The 21603-nt window shown below is 38.6% G+C and overlaps 1 protein-coding gene across 2 annotated transcripts in view; it reads left to right on the forward strand.

Moving 5' to 3' along the window:
* Wdr36 (WD repeat domain 36) overlaps window positions 1–14971 on the forward strand; it is a 35721-nt gene extending 20750 nt beyond the window's left edge. Inside the window, exons 16-23 of one of the 2 annotated variants that reach the window (XM_005355888.2) lie at window positions 1745–1824; window positions 5201–5308; window positions 7181–7278; window positions 7674–7819; window positions 9381–9500; window positions 9662–9743; window positions 11036–11223; window positions 12871–14971. In XM_005355888.2, coding sequence (XP_005355945.1) covers window positions 1745–1824; window positions 5201–5308; window positions 7181–7278; window positions 7674–7819; window positions 9381–9500; window positions 9662–9743; window positions 11036–11223; window positions 12871–13020 — 972 coding nt within the window. In that variant the 3' untranslated portion in view covers window positions 13021–14971. Of the gene's footprint in view, window positions 1–1744; window positions 1825–5200; window positions 5309–7180; window positions 7279–7673; window positions 7820–9380; window positions 9501–9661; window positions 9744–11035; window positions 11224–12870 lie in introns of those variants that run through there. The other variant, XM_026783584.1, reaches the window with a different exon arrangement.
* The last annotated feature ends 6632 nt before the right edge of the window (window positions 14972–21603 follow it).

The following is a 21603-nucleotide window of genomic DNA, read 5'->3' on the forward strand; positions in this document are numbered from 1 at the left end:
AACTCACAGAGATCTGCCTGCCTCTGCCTCCCAAGTGCTGGGATTAAAGGCATCTTCTACCACTGCCTGGCCACAAGCAGCTTTTAAAGTACATCTTACTTAAATACATCTAAAATTTATCTAATAATAAATAGTAATCTAATCTTTAAAATTGTTAACTGAGAACTGATTTGAGGGTATGGTATCATCTAGTATTAGTTGCAGACCCAGTATTTGAAAAGAGGGAAAATGGTAACTGCTTGCTGATAAAGCCTAGTAGTTAACTGCCATGCCACCTATAGCAGATCGGAATTGACAGTCCCTTAGGCTATCCTTTAAAAGTAGGAGAAATTGGTTGAGGGAATTATATTGTGCAACTTGGAGATTGTCAAAATTAGGCTTCAGCAAATTTTGTTTTGCCAGTGTCTGGATGGAAGCAGGATGGGGATGGGGTGTTATGATGAAGTAGCATTTTAAAGACGTCTGTCATTGTCAGCTCGCTCTTCCTGTTTCTTCCCCTTGTAGCTTTTACTTCCCCATTTGTGTTTGTAGTTTCTCCTACTCGGAGGTGTGTACTTCTTTTTAATTGCATGTGTTAGCTTCTGTAGCACAAGCCTATCTAGAGCCAGTTTTCCCCACCCTGTACTGTCTGCTCCACCCCTCCCTAAATTGAGCTGTCTGTACCCTGAAGCTTGAATTTAAGTAATGTTGCTGCAGCCTATGAATAAATATTGAGTTTGCTCTGGTAACATTTGCTAATAAGAAATAATCCCTGTGATATATATATACTTTTGGGTGATCTACTTCCATAAACCCTACAATTTTTTTGTTCAGAGTCTTTTCATTTCTAAGACAAGACTCTCAACACTACATAAAAGAGAAACTCTTGTCCATCTTTTTATAGCTATAAACAGATTCTTAACATATCATCAGGATTCCATTACCTCAGTGTGTTTTGAAAATATTTTTTTTTCATTCTTGGAAATAAAAGTTTCCTTAAGAGGAAAAGGTTTTTTGTTGTTTTGTTTTGCTTTGCTTTATTTTAAGCTAAAAGTAAAAGTAGAATTTCTTTATTAACATTTTTTTTTTTTTTTTAGTTTTTCGAGACAGGGTTTATCTGCAGCTTTGGAGCCTGTCCTGGAGCTAGCTCTTGTAGACCAGGCTGGCCTCAAACTCACAGAGATCCGCCTGCCTCTGCCTCCCGAATGCTGGGATTAAAGGCGTGCGCCACCACTGCCCAGTTTATTAACATTGTTTTAACAGAATTATCATTATCTTCAGAATCATAGTGATTTACATAAATTTTCTAGAGTTGGGTGAGTAGATACAGTTTCAAAGAAACAACATTGCTTTATTTACAGATCTTTACAGCTGAAATTAGACTACAGAATATTCCTAACCACAGTCTCAGATTATTTGAATAAATTTTAAAATTTACTTTTAATAATGATGTTTATTGATTATTTAAATAAATGGGTAAGTAAATAGTTCTGTATATATTGGTATAATGTTAATTTTATAAGTCTGTTGTGATTCACTTAAAAACCTAATACTTAGATAAGTCCCAGAGGAGTGATATATAGGAAATACATTTTTATTTGTATAAACTGAAAGTCCAAATTTTGCACAGTCACATTTATCATTTCATGAAGCCTAAAATCTTTTCAAGTTTTATATGCTTTAAGGTGTTCATGTATATACTTGTATCTGTATATGCATGCTAACATTTATATCCGTTATATATGTGTATTTGTTTTGTTCAAAGACATTCAGCCCTGATGGCCGCTGGCTGATAAGCGCTGCAATGGATTGCTCTGTTAGGACTTGGGACCTTCCGTCTGGGTGGTGAGTTCATTGCTAAGTCCCTCAGATGATTTCTCAGCCATTGTCTGAACATGTGGCTTTTGCCTGTTGCTTATTGCTATGTAGAGGAACTGTTTTATTTATAGAGTGTTGTTGATCTCTTAAGTGTCAGGCAGTAGCATGACAAAAAAATTAGCAAGGTAAACACGAATCTCTTAGTCATTCCTGAAGAATAGAGATACAGAAGTGGTGTGTGTAAATCTTGAGAATATCCATGTGGTCTTGGCACTCTAAAATATAGCCCAAATTTTATTTTGAGGATTTTTGCTGTTGTTCATACTGAATTTAATTAAAAGGTAAAAAACATGCTTTCCTGGATATTGTTTTTCCCTCTTGTTCTCAGTAAAATGGCACTGTCAGAAATCATGAGTGAAACTCACTGCTAATCCAGCACATTCTCAGGAATTGGTTAGCTTCAAATGTGAAAGCAGTCTGACCTTTAGAAAGGAAAAACCCATATTTCTCATTTCCCTGTAACTTTGCTATAGGCAGAAGGCACACCCACCTTCCAGCATCTACATCTGATTAGAGTGAGTCCAGCTGTCATCACTAGGGACTTTTGTCCACAGGTGTGTCACTTTTTCACTTGCTGCAGAGGGAAGCAAAATGTATTTAGATTCATCTTGAGAACTGAAGAAGTCTGAAGATACTTAGAAATAGTGGTAGTCTATTACCTCCTGGCCTGATGGAATTTTCCAAAAATAGGTATCATAGAATTGGAATTAAAGTAAGAACGGTGACTTTTTTGGTAGCAAGTTTATCTTTGGAATGGAAAACTAGGATCTAAAAGTAGCATTTAAAGCCCTTTTGCCAGACTTTTTTTTTTTTTAATTTTATTTAGTTGAGTAGATTTAAATCTAGTAGGTTTTCAACTTTTTAAGTATGTATGTTTTAGAGGAAAGCTATTTAAGGCTAATGCAGAAGCAAGAAACAAGACATTGAATTGTTACAAGAAAATGAAATCACCAATTCGACAAAGGTATATTTTTATTAAAAGGAAAAAAAAATTCTTTGTCTAAAATTTGAAGTGGAACAAACAACTTGAAAGGTGATATCAAACAGCAAATGCTGTTTAGTATCAACTAAGCTGGCATTTGCATCGTTATTGGGTACTTCTTACACTCCTACTTTTTAGTATCTTAATAAACATGGTACTATTGTTATTATTAGGTCTGTTGGACAAGTTAGGAAAAGGAGACTTGAAGAGATTCAGTAGTTTGCTCAAGGTGGGTTATACTGTAAGTGGACGAGCAAGGCAATGGGCACAGGGCGAGCCCTTTCATACCAGCCCTGGTCAGGCAGTCGTCTTTGTCTTATTGTAGGACACATAATAGAGAAGGGTTAGTGCCTTATTGTAGACCCCTGGGAAGCTACCGTTTGCTTAGATTCCCCCTTTTAAAAATATACCAGAACAGCAATCTTTGCAGGTTCCTTGTTCTTCCTTCATTAAACACTTGCATCACTTATATAGCATGGTAAGTATTTGAAGAATAGCTATGCTCAGCTGGAGAGATAGCTGAGCAGTTGAGAGCTCTTGCTGTTCTTGGAGAGGACCTAGTTTTGGTTCCTAGCAACCACGTGGTAATTTACAACTGTTTGTAACTCCAGTTCCAGGACTGCAACATTGTCTTCTGACCTGGCAGGCACTTCATGATATGAAATAAATATTATACATTCAGTCAAAACATTCCTACACATAAAGTAAAAATAAGTATCCTCAATTAAAAATAAAGTGTATTTGTTATGTAGCCAAAAACGTGAGGTGATATATGAGTAATTATTTGAATGCAGTACCCTGCAGTTGTGTTCATCTCGAATTAGTCCTCTTTAAAGCACATTTTGGCCTCACTGATTGCAAATGTAAGTCAATTCATAATCCCTAAAGTTACATCAGTCAACTAATGATGGCACCACTACTTTGTTTTATTCTGGTTCCTCATCTACTGGACATTCAGGCTGACCTCTTTAGGCAGTCAGAAATAACATAAAATGGTTTTTTTTAGCAGTAATTTGCATTTTGTTTTGTCTACTTCCTCAGCTTTGTGTTCTGTTGAACTTTACCATGAGACAAATTGGAAGACAACACTATTTTTCCATTTCTATTAAGGCAGAACCATTCATTTGTTCTTAGTGAAGATTCCTGTGGAAAGTGATTCCATCTCTTCAGCAATAGAACATACTAATGCTAGCTCAGCTTTCTGGAGCAATAGAAATAACTTAATGTTACTTCTTATATTCAAGGTTCTGATGTTAACAAATTAGATCCCTCTGAATGGGACTGTTCCTAATGTCCATCAGGAGGAATGACATCCCAGGAACTCCTCAGTTTCTAGGATTGCTAGAGACTTTGGTCTGGGATTAGGCTTGCACGTTGAGGTTTTACGCGCTTAGGTGACCGGAGAAAATATGCTGTGTCTGTGGAAACTGCCTTCCTCAATTTGGTGCTTTCACATGGTGGAAGGTCAGTCTACCCACACACCACAGCTGTAGAAATGAGGTTGCACAATGAATTGACAAAATTGAATTCTCAAGTAGAGCAAGTTTGCTCAAGCAGTTAATTCTCTGAACTAATTAAAACCCTACATACTTAAACCTCTGCTATGCATCAAGACAAAGGAGAAATGACAAAATGAGGAAATATTTTGTTTATATACTGGGATAATATTTTCTGCTCTGAATTGTTTAGGTTACATGAATTAAAATAAATAATTTGACATCTAATCATCACTGACTTTGAAGTGGCTGAATACTTTGCTCTCTTGTCTTAAGTTCCCTAACACAAGTGTTTCTTGTGAGTTTCCCATGCAGATTTAATCAGAAGCCATACTGCTTATTGCTTCTCTTTTCTTATAACAGAAAATTGGCCAACAGTGATGATCTTGAACACACACTTTTACCTTTGTTAGTTTCCAGAATTCCTAATTGTAGGTGTTTTGTTTTGTTTTGACTCATTTTGGGTTTGTCACTTAATGTCTTCCCTGAAGAGCTGTCGTGGACAATTGCAGTGCTTATGGTGTGTCCCATACACTGCTTGTAAATCTTTAATTACAATTACGGTTTTACCAGTAATTGTGCGGTTAAAAGTGCAGTCTGCTTGGGCATAAATCTAGGTCAGTTGCTTTCTATCTTAAACAGGTTTTTAAATCTCACTGAGACTTGGTTTTCTGATCTATAGATAAAGATGCTTGTGTCTCACAGGATTGTAAAGATTACACTCAAGTACTCAGATCAGGATACCTGTAAAAAATTAAAATACTTTTCCTCCAGCTATTGTTGCTTGTTCTTTTAGTAAAAAGTACCCCTCCTTAAAAAAAAAATACTCCAAGTAGAAGTTAAATACTTAAATTTCTTTTTGTAGCCTTATCGACTGCTTCTTGTTGGACTCGGCTCCTCTCAATGTTACTATGTCCCCAACTGGAGACTTTCTAGCAACTTCCCATGTGGATCACCTTGGAATTTACCTATGGTGAGTTCTTTCATACATCTCTTTTATTTTGGGGAGGGGCAAGAAAATGACAGTGGTCAAAATCAGTGTTTGTTAAAATTGCCATTTAGTTTGTTTTTATACAGCGGAACTGTTACGCAGACTAAATAGTCTACCAGGAATCTACTACTGATGCTTGGTAATTTAGAGAGCTTTGTTCAAGCATATTCTAAGTTACATAATTTTTATCTGATATTAAATTTGTCTTTTATTTGCTAAAGGACATAGTGAATTTCAGAGATTAGGAAAGGAAGTTCCCATTAGGACTTGACCCTCTGTCACTGACCTTTGCTATCGCTTCTGAATTTCAGTATGCTTTATAAAGTAAGGCACACATGTGAGCAGAATTCTTCCTAAGATGGAGTCTCATTACATGCAACTAGAAAAATTTTATTTCTTTCCTGAGTTTATACACTCCATTCTTTTAGCTGTCCTGAAACTTGCGTATTTATTGCATGCGGATCTTAAGCTTGTAATCCTCCTGTCTCGGTTTGTTGAGTGTTGGGAGTACATGGGTATTCTACCTTATCATTCTTTTCTAATTCTAATTATAAAATATGTTCCAAGTTTAAAGGGAAAAGGTAATTTGATTTATCATTTTGGCCATCTTAAAAAGCAAAATGTGTCATCTGGAATCAGGGAAGCATGAGCTCTTAATCGATTAGTAGCCATTGGGGCCTGTGGTGCTTCCCCATAGAGTATGGCTGCTGATAAGACTTTGGATCTGACTTCCCAGCTTTTGTTTTCCATTGAGATTCATATCAAAAGTGTAAGGAAATCTGCCCCTACTTTGGTACAGGTGTTTCTATCCTGAACACTCACCTAGGGCTGCTTTGCAAATGCATAGCAGAAATATTACTACTTTGCTATTTTAGAAAAGGCCACCTGATGACTGTCTAAGCCCCCCAAGAATATAATTAGGATATTCATTTTAACTGACTTTCTCAATCTTTCTCTTTGTCATGCTTTTTTTTTCTGAGTAAATATTGATATTTGTCAAATGCTATATGGAAGTTAGTTTATCTTATAAAAGTGCTGTCTAAAACTGCTAGTCTCTCGTCAGCAAGTTTCTGTACTGTGTTCAAAACAGAGAATCGGGCCTGGTTGTGCAGGTGTTAATCCCAGCACTCTAGACTAGAGGCAGGCAGATCTCTGAGTTCAAGACCAGCTCTATACATAATGGTTTCCAAGTTAGCCAAGGGTGCATGGTAAGATCCTGTATCAAAAAATCAGAGACTTCATTTATTTTATTTAATGTGTTTATGTACTTGGGCAGCATGTTTGCCTATGCACTGCATGCATGCAGTGCCCACAGAGGCCAGAGAGGGCATGGATCTGCTGGAACTGGAGTTCCAGGCAGTTGTAAAACAACCATGGTGGTGCTGGACTTGATCCAAGTCCTCCTGAAGAGCAACCAGTACTCTTAACTGCTGTGCTGTCTCCAGCCCCCATTAATGTTTTTATACATTTTTTAAAAGACAGAAAGTTTGAAATTTAAGAATTTATTTTATGTATATGAGTGCTCTATTGTATGGACACCTTTAAGCCAGAAGAAAGCATCAGATCTGACTATAGATGGCTGTAAGCCACCATATGCATGCTGGGAATGGAACTCAGGACCTCTGAAAGAGAAGCCAGTGCACTTAACCACTGAGCCATCTCTCCAGCCCCTTTATACAGCTTTTTTATGATAACATTTTCAAATTAATAGTCTGTCTTTGAGGTGTTAACTAGTTAATAATTGTAGTCTCTGGCCAAATTCAAGCTAGAGATCGTTACCAGTATTCAGGTTCTCTGGAGGTGATGTTTCTGAGTGATGCTGCTACTATAAAATGCCTGCTTTTGCTTGCTCAGGTCGAATATTTCCCTCTATTCAGTTGTCTCCTTACGACCACTTCCTCCAGATTACGTCCCTTCCGTGGTGATGCTTCCTGGGACTTGCCAAACCCAAGGTAATCACAGGATAACAAAATAACTTTTGTTATTCTAACCTAATAATCTATTAATATAATATCCTAATAATCTATTAGGTTATTGCTGCAAAGAAATCAAAATTTAATGCTTTCAGTTTTTTTAACTGATTAAAATATGTTGAATGACTTCAATTTATATAAAGCTATAACTGATGATATATCTTTAAGATAAAAATTAATATGCTAGTGTAAAAGTATTTGAAGTCTACTGATGGGAATTATACTTAATAGGAGGAAATAAAGAAAATGGGAAGTGAGCAAAGAAAATAGGTGAAAAGAGTTTACAAAGCTATATTGATTGAATGTTGTAAAATAGAAATGAATGTGGACTGAGTTAGGTTCTCTGATTGTCTTCCCTGAACATGTGTCTTCAGGTGTGGAGGTGCTGGAAGAGCAGACTGAGCCGAGCGATGAGATGATAGAGTATGAGTCTCCACAGCAGCTGAGTGAGCAACTGGTGACTCTGTCGCTTCTCCCTGAGTCACGCTGGAAAAACCTTCTGAATCTTGATGTTATCAAGGTAACGTTGTAGTCTTCTTGGTACTGTGTACCAGTCTACTCCCTGAGCATGTCCTGCTTTGAGAGTCGAGGAAAATGATAGTCAAGGCACTGCTGTTTAATCAAACGGTGTTTCATGGGTGCTGTCTCAGAGGCCCCTTTCTATGTCCACTGTAAGCACACTGCAGGTGTTTGGATGATGTAGCAGACACAGTCTGTAAATGTGTGTCTTACTGCTGTGTTTAAGAAAATTATACTAGGGTTTTTATTATTACTACTCAGACACAATTAACCTTTTATTGTTCCATATCCTTTCTGCTGCTAAGTAGACTTTCAGAGCTTTCTGTACTCTATCGGGGTCAGCAGGTGAGTTCGTGAATGTATGATGATAAGTTGTGTCTAAAACCAAGTGAGCCAATTTATCCCAGAGGACAGGGCAGCTGTAGGAAATATTTTTCTACCTGGAGAGATGGCTCCATGGTTAAGAGCTGGTACTGCTTTACAGAGGACCTGAGTTTAGTCCTCAGCACCCACATTGGGTGACTCAAAACCACCTGTAACTCCATTCGGGGCATCTGTTATCCTTTTCTGCCTGTGGTCACTGTACTCAAGTGCACAACCCCCCCCCCACACACACACACACACACACATGCACATACTTAAATAAATAAAAATTTTACATAAAACAAATTCAGAAATTTCAGTGGAATTCTACATCATTAAATAGCAATAGTATTTTCTTTTTAAAAGTACTAAACAAAAAAACCTCAAACAACAAAACAAAATACCTCCCACTAAAACGTAAATTAGCTGCCACATTTAAAAACTGAAAATAAACCAGACAGTGGTGGTGCACATCTTTAATCCCAGCACTCTGGAGGCAGAGGCACTTGAACCTCTGAGTTCAAGATCAGCCTGGTCTACAGGGCTAGTTCCAGGGTCAACAGGGCTACACAGAGAAATCCTGTCTCCAAAAAATAAGACAAACAACAAACGAAAAGTACTAAACAAAAGTTAAAATCCTAACAGAATAAAAGAATTAAGTTCTCTGGGTGGTAGGAGTACATGCCTTTAATCCCAGCACTCAGGTTGAGGCAGGGCCATCTCTGAGTTCAAGGCCAACCTGGGATACAGAATGAGTTCTAGAATAGCTGGTTGTCACACAAAGAAACTCTGTCTCAAAAAACAAAAGAAATAATTAGGGTCCTATTTCTCCAAAATCTTAGCAAAGTATTTCTAATGGGGTTGTCTGTGCTTCTGTTTCTGAGTTTCCTTCTGGAGACAAGTCATTTTGTTAAGTTGTTCATATTTTCTTTCGCTAAAAGATACTGAGTATCTCTTGAGTTCATCTTGTGAAGGTGAACCTTGTCTTAGTGCTCCTGTGCTGCACTTGTCACTGGGGCTGGGGGAAGGAATAGCTGAGGCATTGTCAGATAGGTCTTTCTCAACCTTCTAGCGTGGAAAGCTTTTCTTCCTACTCTTCGTTGTGATGTTTGTTTTAAATTTCATTTATACTAGACATTCAAAACTATTAATAGGGTTAACATTACTAGTTTTTTATCTCTTCATTTTTCTCTTCACAGAAAAAGAATAAACCAAAAGAACCACCCAAAGTGCCCCAGTCAGCACCGTTTTTCATCCCAACAGTTCCTGGACTTGTACCCAGGTTTGCCGTGCCTGAGCAGAATGGGGACTCCCAGCAGGTAGGAGCCAGATCAGTGTTCTAAGTTTGTGGGGTGTCTGTGTCTGTCACTTTTTGTAGCTCCCAGTGCCACAGAATAAATTAATAATCATTTTAAATTATAAGCTATATTTTGAGTAATATTTATGGTCTTTAAATAATGTGTATTTGTTTTTATTTAAGTCTAAAGTGGTAAACCTTGGGATTTTGGCTCAGAAATCAAATTTCTACCTGAAACTTGAAGAAGGATTGCTAAATAATCAATGTAAGTTAACATAAAATATTTCCACAAGTTTCTTCATTTTTATTTTAGTTTATCACAGAGAAAAAATGAACAGTTTACAGTAAATAAAAGCTAAACATATTGAAAATTTGCTCTACTCTGCATCAGTTACGGTGACTGAGCAGTACCGAGTTGAGGCGATGGGAAAGGTGAATGTACTGAGCCCCCCGCGTCCGGATGGGAGCTCAGCGCTGTGGGATGGAGAACTTACTGACCGCTTAGCGTGTGCCTTTCAGTTTTCATCTCCAGTTTACGTCGGGGGCCTCAAGCTCCTTGTTTTCTTTTGAGAATCTGCTTAGTCCTGTGGTTCTTAATATAGCAAAGACAGGTGTTTTAGATAATTTTGTGTTTATTGTAATACCTATATTTATATAGATATTTAGGTGATTGTATATGCAATTTTAAAAGAAAAAGAAAATAAATATGTAATTTAGTTCTATTTAAACTTTTTAGATTACTGTGTAGCTAATAGTAAATATAAGCATTTTTTAAAAACTATCACTCTCCTAAGAAATTTGGCTCATCTTCTGTTTGATGTCGGAATGCTGGCGATTCATACCAGTATCACTTAAGTCCATGTGGACAAAAGTCAGAGAATGGTCCTGATGGCTTCCTGATTATTGCAGAATGAAGAATGCACACAATTGTTTAAGATATGCTAAAGGACATAAAACAAGATTGATCAGACTTGTCACGGTTCAAAAGCTGAAACATAACCATTGCCACTGCAGTAGCAAGGCCCTGATGAAGTTGGTTGTGTTGAGTGTGTTTTCATGGGATGCAGAGTAAACAGCAATGTTGTTGTCTAGAGGAGCCTTGGGGTTGATAGAATGGGGTCAGGAGTCCTCCCCTTACGCCTTTCTGTATTGTTGATGTTTCTTCACAGCCCAGGGATAGTAAAGGGAATCCACCCACCCCATCCTATCCTGGCAGTAACCACTACTAATAGTGCAGTGTATGACCTCATATTAAATCTTTTTTGTTTCTAATTGATTCATGTGGTTAATGAAGTGAAGCATTAGGCTTTTTTAAGAGCAGAAACAAAGATTGAATTCCTGACAGTACAAAACTTTAAAGACTTCTAGTAATTTTACTACTATTGAAATTTTTACTGTTTCATTGACCTTGGGTTCATTATGCTATAATGTGAAAAAATTATGCAATGCACAGAAAGTCTGGCACCATTTACATATATATATTGCTTGGGGTATGAAGGAAGATCCTAGCTTTCTTTAATTGTAAGAAATAACTAGATTCTTTTTACAATAATGCAGATGAAGCTGCTCTTAACCTTCTGAAGGAATTAGGCCCATCAGGAATTGAAACAGAGCTGCGAAACCTGTCTCCTGATGATGGTGGGTCGGTAGAAGTCATGCAGGGCTTTTTGAGAATGATCGGGATGATGCTGAACAGAAAGCGTGATTTTGAGTTAGCCCAGGCATACCTTGCGTTGTTTCTGAAGGTGAGATATCAGATACTTTCCTTCCTTTGTAGCAATGTTATTAAGCCGTGTTCTGCAGAGATGGGCATGCTCTGCATCCTGTGTCAATAGGTAGCCACTCACCACGTGGCTGATGACTACTCTGCTCTCTCTCTATAACTGGACAACAGCTGTCTGGGTCTGTCTGCCACCCTGGAGTAGTTGGGATATGCACTTGTAGTCTTTGTTTTTGTTATTACTTGATAGCATAATTTTGGCTTTATCCATATTTGTCATCTGTGTAAGTTTTCTGTGATTGTAAGAGAAAGCCAGGTTCTTTTGTTTGTTCATTTTTGTCTGCTGCTGAAATCAAAATACTCCCTTCTGATGTGGGAGTGTCATTTATCAATCTGTTAATTTCATTGGTTAAGCAATAAAGAAACTGCTTGGCCCTCATAGGCTAAAACATAGGTGGGAGGAGTAAACAGAACAGAATGCTGGGAGAAAGAAGCTGAGTCAGGGAGTCGCCATGATTCTTCCACTCCAGGCAGACGCAGGTTAAGATCATTCCTGGTAAGCCAACTCGTGGGCTACACAGATTAATAGAAATGGGTTAGATCAATATGTAAGAGCTAGCCAATAAGAAACTGAAACTAATAGGTCAGGCAGTGTTTAAAAGAATACAGTTTCCGTGTAATTATTTCGGGTAAAGCTAGCCGTGCGGGCAGCCGTGTGCCAGGGATGCAGCCCCGCCCCTCGTATTACTACACCCTTCCATCAGTTTCAGTTAATTTGGCACAACTTGCTTTTTGATGAATGAAATAGAGATGTGCTTTGGGAGTCCATTGTGGTGGTATAACATGCTGAAGATGCAAGGATTTTACATTTATTTAAAAGGTGAATATTTAGGTAGTACCAGATAGCTTTTTTTTTTTTTTTAAGAAATTTCAGATTGTCTCTATAGGTTTTCCTGTGTTTACCAAATGTTAGTCCCTACCAATTTTGCATAAGCCTTTAAAAATAAAGTAGATGACCCTCATCAGTGGGGTGAAGAGGAAGGAAACTGGAAGCCCACACAGCCTGATAGCTGGGGTTTGTGCTGTGGAAAATGAAGTCGCATCAGTTCTTTTAAGAGAGCTCGTGGTATAAAAAAAAGTTGAAAGTAAAAAATAGTTTGTATTCCATGTTATCTAATAAATTTTCAATAATTAGTAAGTAAGTAGTTTTGTCTATAAGATCAGTAATACAAATATTTGTGAAAGAAACTTCAAAAGTTTAGTGGAATTGTTTTCTTTTTTTATTTATTTTTTTATTTATTTATTCAATTTATTTATTTATTAAAGATTTCTGTCTCTTCCCTGCCACCGCCTCCCATTTCCCTCCCCCTCCCCCAATTAAGTCCCCCCCCATGAAATATAAAGCTATGTTAAGAATTTAATTAGCAATGAGTATTCCATTGAATAAAAGAATGGCTGTAAGTATAGAAAATAAAGATTCCCTTGTATTCTTTTACTAAAAAAAAAAAATAGTTTGGAACAACAGGAAATTAGAGACAAGAAACCACCATTTAAGAAAGAAATATTTAGATACTATTTTCGTAGGTTCCTTGGTTAAAAAAAAAAATTAGAATTTTGGTACTCTTAAGTAAAACATCCAACTTAACCTTAAGCATCTTGCTTTTCTTTCCAGTTACACCTCAAGATGCTTCCTTCAGAGGCGGTGCTGTTGGAAGAGCTGGAGAAGTTGTCATCCCAGGTAGAAGAAGACTGGACTCACTTACAGTCACTCTTCAATCAGAGCATGTGTGTTTTAAATTATATCAAAAGTGCTCTGCTGTGAGAAATAAACCTCAGTGATCGCAGCACTCACAGCTGCATGTGAAATGGACTGTTGAGCTTGTCTTCATCCGCTGCTCAGCGTGGAGGCTGCTGGCGCTGCTTCACCAGCAGGGTTCTGTATCTGAAGAGCAGAAACTTTCTGGGTGTAAAATTACACCTTCCTGTTACTCTGAACACCTAGGAATCTAAAACCACTTGAGTTCCTTCACACTAGTCACATAGACGAGGCTTTTTAAATTATTGCCAGTTTGTATTTTTTCAATGTGTTACATATAATAGAGAGTGTCTATTTAGTATGAAGTTTTGCTGAATTAAATTGACATTGTCAGGTAAAACATCTATAATATAGTTCTAAAATGCTTTTGTTATCTTAGAAAAACAAGTTGTTTCTTTTCTGGGTGTCATTTGATGAAGGGTAGACTGTCGATTCTTGGGGCTGTGCTTCATATCTGGTACCTGTGGTACAGCCCGACTGTGTTACAAGTAAGGTCGTCTGGGACCTGTGGCGTGTCTAGCTTTGTAGCACAGGGTCTAGAGCTTTCTCTGTTGCCTCCTTTCTAAACAAGTTTTTGTTAGCTCGAAACGTGAGAGGGACTGCTTCACGCAGGTGCTCCAGGAAGAGGTGCAGCAGGTGCCTGTACAGGGAGATTCCAAGCTCCACCGAGGCTGTCTTTCGCGGCTTTTCCTCCTTCTCTGACGTGTTTATTTGAGAAGAAACTGCTGGCAGCCCTTGTCATCATTCTCTTTTTTATGGACTGATGAGTTAGCAACACAGGAATTCTTTTTTCTTATCAAATCATGAACTAAATTTTCTTACCTTTTTCAGGTGAAAGTGCAAACTTGATCTGTTGTCATTTTTACTAGCAGTGTCTTTAGACAGTATGTTTTGTCAATAACCTTCCAAAACCTTAGACATTTACCATCAAGGAAGAGAAGAAAAAAACACAAAGTATTTTTGTGTATATATTTTTCTTAAAATGTAATCGGTTTCCGCATACTTCTATATTTTTGAACTTTAGTCTTTACTTTTGAAATTTAATGTGTGTTGTATATGACTACATTTTACTTATAAAAATATCAGATGGATTTGTTTTTGGCAACAGTGTTTGATCCCAGTAAATAGACATAGAACATGAAATGTAGAGGTTTTATTTTTTTGTTTTGTTTTTTACTTAAAGAAAAGTTTATAACTTGAAATGTCATCACTTGCACATCATATGTTTTATTATCTACTTTGCCTATCATCTGCCCAAAATTAGGGAATTTTCCTCTGCCACCCCCAACCCTAACACACACACACAGTAACTACAAACCGTGCTGAAGTAAGCAAGCATCATGTTGCTTAGGTCTCTGGGTTAAGGATCTCTGTGTAGCATATGCTAAGGGTTTGAAGTGGTGAGCCAGGGGATTAGCATTTTTAATTTGAAGAGATATTTCCATGTGACCTCCAAAGTGATTATATTGTACCTGCTATTTCATAACATGAGGCGTATTCAGAATCATGTCTTTACCACTTGCATTAATAGAATAAAAACTCTGATTTTGTTTTTATGTTAGAATTGATATTTGTGTGTTCTATCTATTGCATCATTTGTCTTTTTATCATAGATTTGTTGAAAGGTTTTTGCTTTGGTTTTTTTAAGACAGGGTTTCACTGTATAGCTCTAGCTGGCCTGGAATTCCCTATGTAGACCAGGTTGTCCTAGAACTCACAAAGATCCACCTGCCTCTGCCTTCTAAGAGCTGAGATTAAAGGTGTGTGTCACCATGCCTCAGCTTTTGTTGAGTATTTATGCAACCTAAACATTGGTCTTTGTTACCTCCAGGTAGTTGTATGTTTCTGACTTTCTGGCATTGTTTTATAGAATCCTAGGGATTTTACATTTTTCATATATGGTCAAGTTGATAATGTTTTATGTCTTATCCTAAGTTATAAAGTAAGTCCTCCATTCTCTAAGCTGTTTATCCTGATTTTGTGTGTGTGTGTGTGTGTGTGTGTGTTTGTGTGTGTGTGACTACCTGTGTGAGTGATTAATGGCTAAATCGTCAACTATAATTGATCACTGCAATGAAGACAAGGTGTGGAAATGTTTTTAGTTCAGTCATTTGTTCAGAAATCATGAATTGAAGACCCACTTACTTTGTCATTGAGCAGAATGCTGTTTCATTGTATGCTAAATTTTTATTGAGCTATTTTTGGTGTTTTAATAATGCAACATGCTCTGATTAAGTTTGGTGGGATAAGGTCTTCTTAAATATTTTTTCAAATTTTTCTTGTTTCATGTTAGGCATATCTTCTTGAAATCTGTGTGTGGGTGGTATTAACTTCTAGAATTGATTTAGAAAAAAGTAGTAAACTGAGTCTCTTCAAGAGCAATGATTATTATTAAATATTTGTGAGTAGGCTCTCTTCGTGTCTTAGTTTCACTGCGTGTGTGAGTGTGTGTGTAAAATACATAAATACATAAAACTATTTTGCTAGTTTGTCATGGCAATACAAAATTTTTCTAAAGTGTTAATCAAGATGTTCTTCCTAGAAAATCACCTTCTGCAGCTGCTGAGGCTTTACTTACTCCGTGTTCATTTCCATTTGATTGGTCTGAGTCAGGATTGCTTGCCCTCCATAAACTACTGGCCCTGCCTTGCAGAATTCTTGTCTTGTTGCCAGGTCAGGTGCAGATGCCTTCAGTGGTCTTTTGTTACATGGTGATGCATGTACTAGGTTTCTGCTAGATAGCATCCTTCATTAAATTCTAATATATTATACTGCTTGTTTCATATTTCTTCCATTTTTTCCTTTTATTGAAAGTAGATTCTTTCCTCATACAGTATATCCTGATTACAGTTTTCCCTCCCTCTACTCTCACTTCTCCACACCTCCTCTCTGTCTGGATCCACTCCCTTTCTGTCTCTCATTAGAAATGAACAGGCTTCTAAGAGATAACAACTGAACACGACAAAGTAAAATACAATAAGATAAAGCAAAACCCATCCATCACTTTGAGGCTGTAAACCAGAGAGAGAGAGAGAAATTAAGAAAGACCCCAAGAGCAGGCACAAGAATCAGAGACTCACTGTTCACAGACTCAGGAGTCCCATGAAGGTAGTAAGCTGAAGGCTATAATCTATAGTGCAGACCGTATGTAGGCCTTGTTCTTGCTGCTTCAGTGTGGGAAGTCACATGAGTTTTGTTCTATCGATACTGTGGACCTTGTCCCTGAGGACTGAGGGAGGGATTTGATGGAGACATTCCATTTAGAGCAGTTTGTCCAAGGTCTCTCCATGTAATGTCTTGCTGTGGGTCTGCTGTAGAAGGAAGCTTCTCTGATGACTGAATCTATGAGTATAGCAGAATATCATTAGGAATCATTTTATTGATAGCTTTTAAGTAGATAGAGGTGAATAGAGAATTTTATTAAGGCATTTTTTGAAGCTTGTATTGAAAGAAAAAAATCAATGTTTTCAATTGTTATAATTTCCCATATTAAATAATATTTCATTCCTGAGGTATTCCTGAACTGTTTTATATGTTTGATAGAATTATCTAACTTTGATTTAAAAACAAATTTGGCCTAATCAAAGTGGGACAAAAGCCTAGTGTCTTTGAGTCTTTGTTGTTTTTTTCTCTGTGTATTCCTTGCTGTCCTGGTACTTGCTCTGTAAACCAGGCTGGCCTAGAACTGCCTCCTGTGTGCTGGGATTAAAGGCAGGTACCACCACACCTGGCTTCTTTGTTGCTTCTTGATTTGTCTGTTTCATTTCTTCTTTGGCTACCGAACTGCTACGTTTCTATATCTTCTCCAGTCAAGATTGGCAGGTTATATTTTCTTTATAAATCATGTCTTATCAGATCTTCAAATAAATTAGTATTATTTAAGGTCGGTTTATGCATTTTTATGAATTGGTTACATAGGACAGAAGCCCAGCACTAGCAAACAGTAATACAATTGGCTTTGCTTGACCTATTGCTTGGTAGGCTCCATGATAGCTGGCTGCTGTGTTCCTCTGACCTCATGTCTGACCTCTGACTGTTCTCATGGTCTGTCCTCACTGATCTACAGGATGGTTTCTTCATTACTACCGAGAATAAACTGGTGATCAGAACTTCAAACTGCCAACAGTTGTAGGTTTATATGTTAGTTTTCTTTAAGATACTTACTTTTATTGTTTTTAATTATGTGTTTGTATGTCTTTGTGGTGGGTGTGTGCATGGGAATGTAGGCCCTCATAGGCCAGAGGTGTTTGAGTTCCTGAGATCCTCTGCAAGGGCAGTATGTGCTCCTAAATCTTTAGCCCCACACAGCATTCTTAAACTTGTTACAAAATAAGACCTAGAATAGATCATCTAGTGACTCTCCTTGACCCTTGAGCCTGCGTGGCTAGAGGGATGCAGCTTTGATTAGCTAGGCCTGATGATTCATTGAGGTCTAGATGGGACAGAGACCATTCAGACCACCTGGCCTGAGATGGATGTTAGCTTCCCAAGGACATGTGCTCTGTGATGAAAGGGAAAGGTGGGCGAAGAACAAAAATGTGTGTCTGGCAGTCTGTTCCTTCCTGGAGAGCCAATTTTATGAAAGGCTCTGGGGAAGCATTTTCTAAAAAGGATTTGTGCAGTTGAAAATGTTTCAAATGTGTTCTTTCTTAAATAAAAGCACTGTGGATAGAAAAAGATGGAGACTGACTGAAATACACACTTTCTTTATCGAGGAGCTGAGTTATTTGTGTTGTAATCCACAGTGCACAGGAAAAGTTCAGGCCTTAAGGCAAGGCTTTATGTTACTCCCTGTGGGGACAGTGTTAGTTTTTTTTAGTTGTTTCTCTTATTTTTTTGAGAGTGTAATTATCATTTCCCCTTTCTCTTTCCTCTCTCCAAACCCATATACCATAACTCCTTGACCTCTTTCAAATTCATGGCGTCTTTTTTCATTTATGATTGGTACATATAGGGGAAAGCCTGAGGTTTCAACCCTCCACAGTGTTAATGTGAGACAGACAGACAGACAGACAGACAGACAGACAGACAGACAGACGCATGCACACGTGAGTAGGGTGTTAGTGCTTGCACAGACTGTCCTACAGTGTCATTCTCCTCATTTGTTTGAGCACGTCTCACTGAACCCAGGGCTGTGAAGGTAGCCATCACACCTCAGGATCCTCTTCCCTACCCCACCCCCCACTCCCAGCCTCAGCACTAGACCTCCAGACACACAGCACTGACCTGACTTTATGTGGGTGCTGGAAACAAACGCTGATCCTAATGCTTACTAAAGTAAGCTCTTTTCAACACGGACCCAGCTCTTCAGACCCTTAAATTATTTTTAATCGTACAATATTTAGAGTTCTTGATCAACAATTATAGAAGACTTTGATGCTTGTTTAGTAGGAAGAATTTGATTTTATTTTTTTAAGAATTTAAGGGTGCCTTTACTTCAGGGGCACACTAAGCAAGATCCTTATCATTGAACTATACGCAGCCTTTTGTCTTCTATTTCTCATGGTATTTCATTTCAAGGCAGTTAACCCACAGATAGGTACGCAGTTTACTCCTGGTATCTGCAGAGACTGGAAACTAATGAAGCTCAGAGGAGGGGAATTCCTCTGCTTTTTCCTCTCCCCTTCCCTGACTTTCCCTCTTCTTTCCCTACCTTCCTCCCCTTTCTCTTCCCCAGGTAGAAAGCGAGCATCAACTCTCTTAGAACATTGGAGTTCCCACTTGCTTCCAGCAACCTGAGAAAACGATGTTTCTGGAAGGAAAAAAGAAAACCAGGTCCTTGGTCTGAAAGGTATTTTTCTTATCTTACACACTTTGCTCAGAGTTTTGCTCTGTGCTGTCTTGTTTTCTACTGATAAACGATTTGAGATCCTGAGATTCCAACGCTACAGTCATTTGTTTCAAAGAAGTAGTAATTCTGTGAGCCATGTGTGCCACAGCCCTGAGGCTTAGTGCGTGGGTTTTCCCTAGAAATGCAGGCCCACAGAAGCGAATGCCCCCCAGCATTCCAGTGTCTGTGTGGATCTCTGACTGCAGGCTTGCTAATGTGTGATGATCACAGAGGATATTGGTTCAGACCCCAGGTCAGCATCGGCTTGTGTGAAAGGTGCACTCTGTAGCCCAACCCAAACCTCCACCATACAGGCCTGGAGGGATGAGACCTCACAGTGTTTTAAGACCTCTGGTTTGACTGCACTGGAACACTGAGAAGAACCAGAGGGGAGGAGGTCATATGGCTTATTCCATGGCCCTCCTGTTCTGGGAGGAATGCTGGAGGAGAAAAGAAAGAGGCTTAAGTTAAGACTTGCAGGCCCTGGATTCCTGTAATGAAATGGGGTTAATGAAGCCACATTTGAGAAATACCTGGGCGCAGTGCAACCCTAGAGTTAGAGAGCGTGATAACTGTCCCCCAGGAGCCTCTTGGGGTCTTACACCCTTGGACACAAGGTGATTGTATTCAGTATGAGTATGTACCAACATGTTTGGGCAGAAGGGCCTGTTGCACTCCTACGTTGTTTGCCATAACTGGGAGATGTTTGAAGAACTCTGGAAATTTTTATCTGCTTCTTATAGAAAACAGGGAAGATGGGAAAACAAGACTTAACAGGCCCCTGTGATAGAGTGAACAACGGTTACCCACACCAAAGCAGAGTTTGGTGGCACCATCTTAGCCAAGACAGGCTGACAGCACAAACTAAGTGGGCTCATGGACTTGGGTGTAAGGAAGATGAGAGACAGTTCTCATGGAGAGCTTTCCCTCTGCCCTTATATGGAAAAAGGAATTAAACTGCCAGGAAAGAAAAAACTGTAACAGAGAGTTTAGACAAACTATCACTAGCCACCCATTGCCTAAATATGAGAGAGGCAGGCAGTTTTGATTGGTGGTTTGTCTTTCCTTCAAGTTCAGGAGCTTTACATGAAGAATTCTCCAAGTGATTTATGTCCTTGTCTGTACTGAATCTTCAGTCCATTTGGGCAGGTGGTCATGGGTTACATAAGAAGCCAAGCTGAGCAAGCCATGAGGTGAAAGCCAGTTAGCAGCATTCCTCCATGGCCTCTGCATCAGCTCCTGCCTCCAGGTTCCTGTCCTGTGAGTTCCTTCCCTGATGGCTTCAGTGACAACTATGATGTGAAAGAGTAAGCCAAATAAATCCTCTTTTCCCCAACTTGTTTTGATCACGTGTTTTACCACAACAGTAACCCTGAGACAAGCCCAGAAGTTTTTCCGGTGCCTAGTGCTCCTGGCTGGTTTTGTTTGCACTTGTGGGTGGTGTATGAATATGCACATATTCATGAGTGTGTCTTCACACTTGGGTGTGGGAGCCAGAGGCTGATGTTGGGTGGCTTCCTCAGTAGCTTGCCTACCTTACATTATAAGACAGGACCTCTCTATTGAAAATTTAACTACAGAATATAGTTGAAATTTTCTTGTTTCCCTAGAAACAAGTCTAATAATTAAATAGAATACCTCAATTCAAACATTTAGGAAAATTTGAGTGACCAAAGACAATATAATAATGATGATAAGGATTATAAATATTATATAGTTAAGATAGATTATTGAGAGGTTTCCCATCTCCTCTCTTCTGTCTCTTTATTGATTTTTATTGAGCTCTATTCTGTAGTTAAATTTTCAATAAACAAGATGACACTATGGCAAAATTTTAGAGCTAGACGGCACTCTGTGCATTTGCAGCATTGTCTTGGTGCTGCTGATGGTGACAATGGTGTTTGACACGTTTTTACAATTTAAATTATCATCCAGTTACTTCCTTTTCCTCCTGCTAACTGTAGTTTAAATTCCCCATTCTGTATTCTTTTGTTCCCCTGTCACTGAAAACTTGTTGAGGAATGGCAAGCCTTGGCACCATTGTCCTTTCTAGTTTGTTTATATCAATGGTGTGTATAGGCTGCCTTTATGACACCATTGTCCTTTCTAGTTTGTTTATATCAATGGTGTATATAGGCTGCCTTTAGATATCCCAAATGTGACAATGACCAAGAGTAGCCACAAGCCAGTGAAAGACAGAAATAATAAAAGAAAAATGAACCTTAAAAAAAAAAAAGACGGGACCTCTCATTGAACTTGTAGCACACTAACAGGCTAAACTTGCTGGCCAGCAAACCCCAGGGCTTCTCCTGTGTCAGCCTCTTAGGGGAGAGATTACAGGCTCATGTTCCCACGCCTGAATGTCACTTGGGTACTAGGGATGAGCTCTGGTCATTACACACGTGCTAGAAGCATGTTACTGGCTGATCACGGAAGTCTTCTAAAGTGATCTTCAACACCATAGTCATGTAAATAACATTTCAGCCAGCGTTCATCGAAAGAGAAGATAACATCGATGTTAGCTTTCTCCTTTCTGCCTGACACAACTTCCTAGGAAGAAATTAACCTGTGTTTCCCCACCCCACTCTACCCGTGGCCCTCACAGAAGGGAGCTTGCAGAGAAGCCGAGCACACCACAATGACTACCAGGAGGAGAGAGAATGCTCTCATGCAGGCCCCCTTGGATTAGATACTCTCTCCCTCATTGGTTCATCCTCTCCGGAACAGACCTCACGATACTCTACTTGTCTGCTTGACAA

This window comes from Microtus ochrogaster, chromosome 18, assembly GCF_000317375.1.
Source record: "Microtus ochrogaster isolate Prairie Vole_2 chromosome 18, MicOch1.0, whole genome shotgun sequence".
NCBI lineage: Eukaryota > Metazoa > Chordata > Mammalia > Rodentia > Cricetidae > Microtus > Microtus ochrogaster.